This window comes from Myotis lucifugus, unplaced genomic scaffold, assembly GCF_000147115.1.
Source record: "Myotis lucifugus unplaced genomic scaffold, Myoluc2.0 scaffold_601, whole genome shotgun sequence".
Classification (NCBI taxonomy): domain Eukaryota; kingdom Metazoa; phylum Chordata; class Mammalia; order Chiroptera; family Vespertilionidae; genus Myotis; species Myotis lucifugus.
In genome coordinates, this window is record NW_005871649.1 from 319512 (window position 1) to 322165 (window position 2654).

Consider the following 2654-nt stretch of genomic DNA (forward strand, 5'->3'; position numbering starts at 1 on the left):
AAGGAAAGAAAGAAAGAAAAGGAAGGAGGGAGGGAGGGAGGGAGGGAGAAAGAAAAGGAAAGGGGGGACCCCCGCCCCATAAAAAATTTCGTTTTAAGAGGGGTCACGGAACCCCCAGGTCTTTCCTGAACTGGGTTTCTTTTAAAAAAATTTCCAAAATGGCAAATTTGCAAATACCTTCAACCTTATTTAGTTTCCTTATGTTCTCCAGGGTTTCCCCCCCAACCCCTTTTTGGAAGTCCCCTTCCCTTACCCCCTTCCCACAAAAGATTAAGCCCCAGCATCCTGGGGTGTCCCCCAGGTGTTTTGGCCCCTGTACATCCATCCCTTAAGTGCTCGGTCAGCGAGCCTGGGAAAGGTAGAACCGTGACATGTATGCTGAGCTTGGTATCTCCTACCATCTAGCAGTATTGCCTGGCAACTGTGGCTGCCGTGTGTGTGTACACACATTCCTAACCTCTAGTGTGTGTGTGTGTGTGTGTGTGTGTGTGTACACACATTCAGATATATTTTTTAAATGAATATATTTCCAAAATCTACTGCTACTAGCAAGAGCAATATATATTTTTTTTAAATATTAATGAGTGACAGTCAATCTCGGTGACATTTTCACTTTTTGAAAAATATATATAAAATGAATGGTACCTAAAGAGGAAATACATGATTTCTCATCAACATTAAATTCACAAAAATCAACTCAAGGACTTGCCAATAGTCTTCCTTCAAAACAGTCTTGAGGGGCAAGGGGAGGTTGTTTGTTTGTTTGTCATTGACCTAATGTGGATTAGACTATAAACATTCATTTTAATTTAACCTATACAATAAAGGGAAGGGAGGAAAAGCAAGAGAAGGGGGGAGAGAGAGAGAGAGAGAGAGAGAGAGAGAGAGAGAGAGAGAGAGAAGCTGCTCTTAAGTATAGGAATCCATAATCTATATATATAAAAGCCTAATATGCAAAGTGTCCCCTCAGGAGTTTGACCAACTGGAAGTTCGATCGCTCACTATGACATGCACTGACCACCAGGGGGCGGCGCAGCATGAAGGTAGGCCCTGGCCAGCAACCGGCAGCCAGGAAAGGGAGTCCCTGGCTGGCAGCGGGCAGCCATTAGGGACCCTACCAGTGCACGAATTTCATGCACTGGGACTCCAGTTGTAAAAATAAAAGACAGCCCATACATAAAAATAAAAATGTGGTCGATGAACAGCAGTAATACCATAACATCAACAGCATGTAGCCTACTAATAGTAGCCATGCCCACTGAGAAATGCCATCTAAGTCATCTTTTATAACCTATGTATTAAGGAACATCACACGATGCTAAGCTTTCCCAATTGCATTTGAAAATTTTAACCATTCCAGTATTTATCCCAAAGCAATGAGGACGAGCATAAATTTTCTTTTTTTACCCCTACTTCTTAAATCCTTACACTCAACATGTCACTTAATAAGTAGACGCAGGAGTTAGTAAGCGTGAAACAAATGGACATTCTACCAGTGGACTCTTAGGTAAGGCCTTGGCAGCTCTACGCCTGTAGGGATAAACTCCTTAGACCACTTGGCATTTACCAAGTAAACTAGCCCTTTAGCTGGGCTCTCTGGAACCTGCCAGAGTCTACAACAACCAGAGGAGAGGGACCCACACAGCTGGACACCTGTGTGGCTTTGGCCTTCCCACCTTCAGTGCCTCCAATCTACACCTGTTCTGATGCACATGAAAGCGTAGTATTCAGGAAATGAAAATGACCTCTAATATTCTACTTCGTTATTTGTTAATTTTCTAACACCGTGTGTTCATTTGATCGCATTAGGAAACAGGAGTGACAGCCTGGCTTCACTTAAGTAGCCTACCCAGCCTGCCACAAGGTAGAAGGTACTGCCCTAGGCAGCTTGGCTCAGTGATAGAGCTTCGGCCTGAGGACTGAAGGGTCCCAGGTTCGATTCCCAGCATGCGGGAAGCAGCTGATCAATGATTCTCTTTCATCATTGATGTTTCTATCTCTCTCTCTCCCTTCCTCTCTGAAATCAATAAAAAATATATATATGAAAATAGTGTTTTTTTTAAAGATAGAAGCTACTATTACATACAGATACTGTACACTAGCTCTGTGAGCCCAGCGACCACCTCTGGATACTCCCACCAGAGTAAATGGTTTGTTTCTCCGCGCTGACACTTCTCACAGGACCAGGAGCAATTTTGCTGTGGATGCGGGTGAGGAAGGAAAGAGAATGATGGCTCAGCTAACGATGCAAAAAAGAAAGAAGTGGGAGGGAGGGGGAGCGTTTATCTGGCTGACCCCGGACACGGAAAACAGCAGGTATTTTTGGAGAAATGGACAGAGCAGCCCTTTCTCGAGCTGCCTTAGGACCGACACGACTGAGCTGTTCCCTCCAAACGTTGTAAGGCAAGAGGGACCCCACTGAGCGGGTGAGCTGGACGCAAAGGGGACTTGCCACCAGATCCTGGCTGTGCAGAGCCAGACGGGGTGGGCGTCCGGGGGGCCCTGATTGGCAGGCGCCCTGTGACCCGAGGGCCGGGCGGCGGGGCGAGCTCACCCGTGAACACGTTTCTGGAAGCCGTCGGCGGTCGCCTGCGCACCGGGACGCCACCGGGTCTGCCGGCGCGGGAGGTGCCCCTTCCGTCCGCCGTCGCCGC

The 2654-nt window shown here is 47.0% G+C and overlaps 1 protein-coding gene across 1 annotated transcript in view; it reads right to left on the reverse strand.

The window, feature by feature from the left end:
• The window catches only part of FMN2 (formin 2), a 132437-nt gene that overhangs the window by 123498 nt on the left and 6285 nt on the right, over positions 1-2654 (reverse strand). The window contains exon 3 of the mRNA XM_023745894.1: positions 2555-2613. Within this exon, the coding sequence (XP_023601662.1) occupies positions 2555-2613 (59 nt within the window). The remainder of the gene's footprint in view (positions 1-2554; positions 2614-2654) is intronic.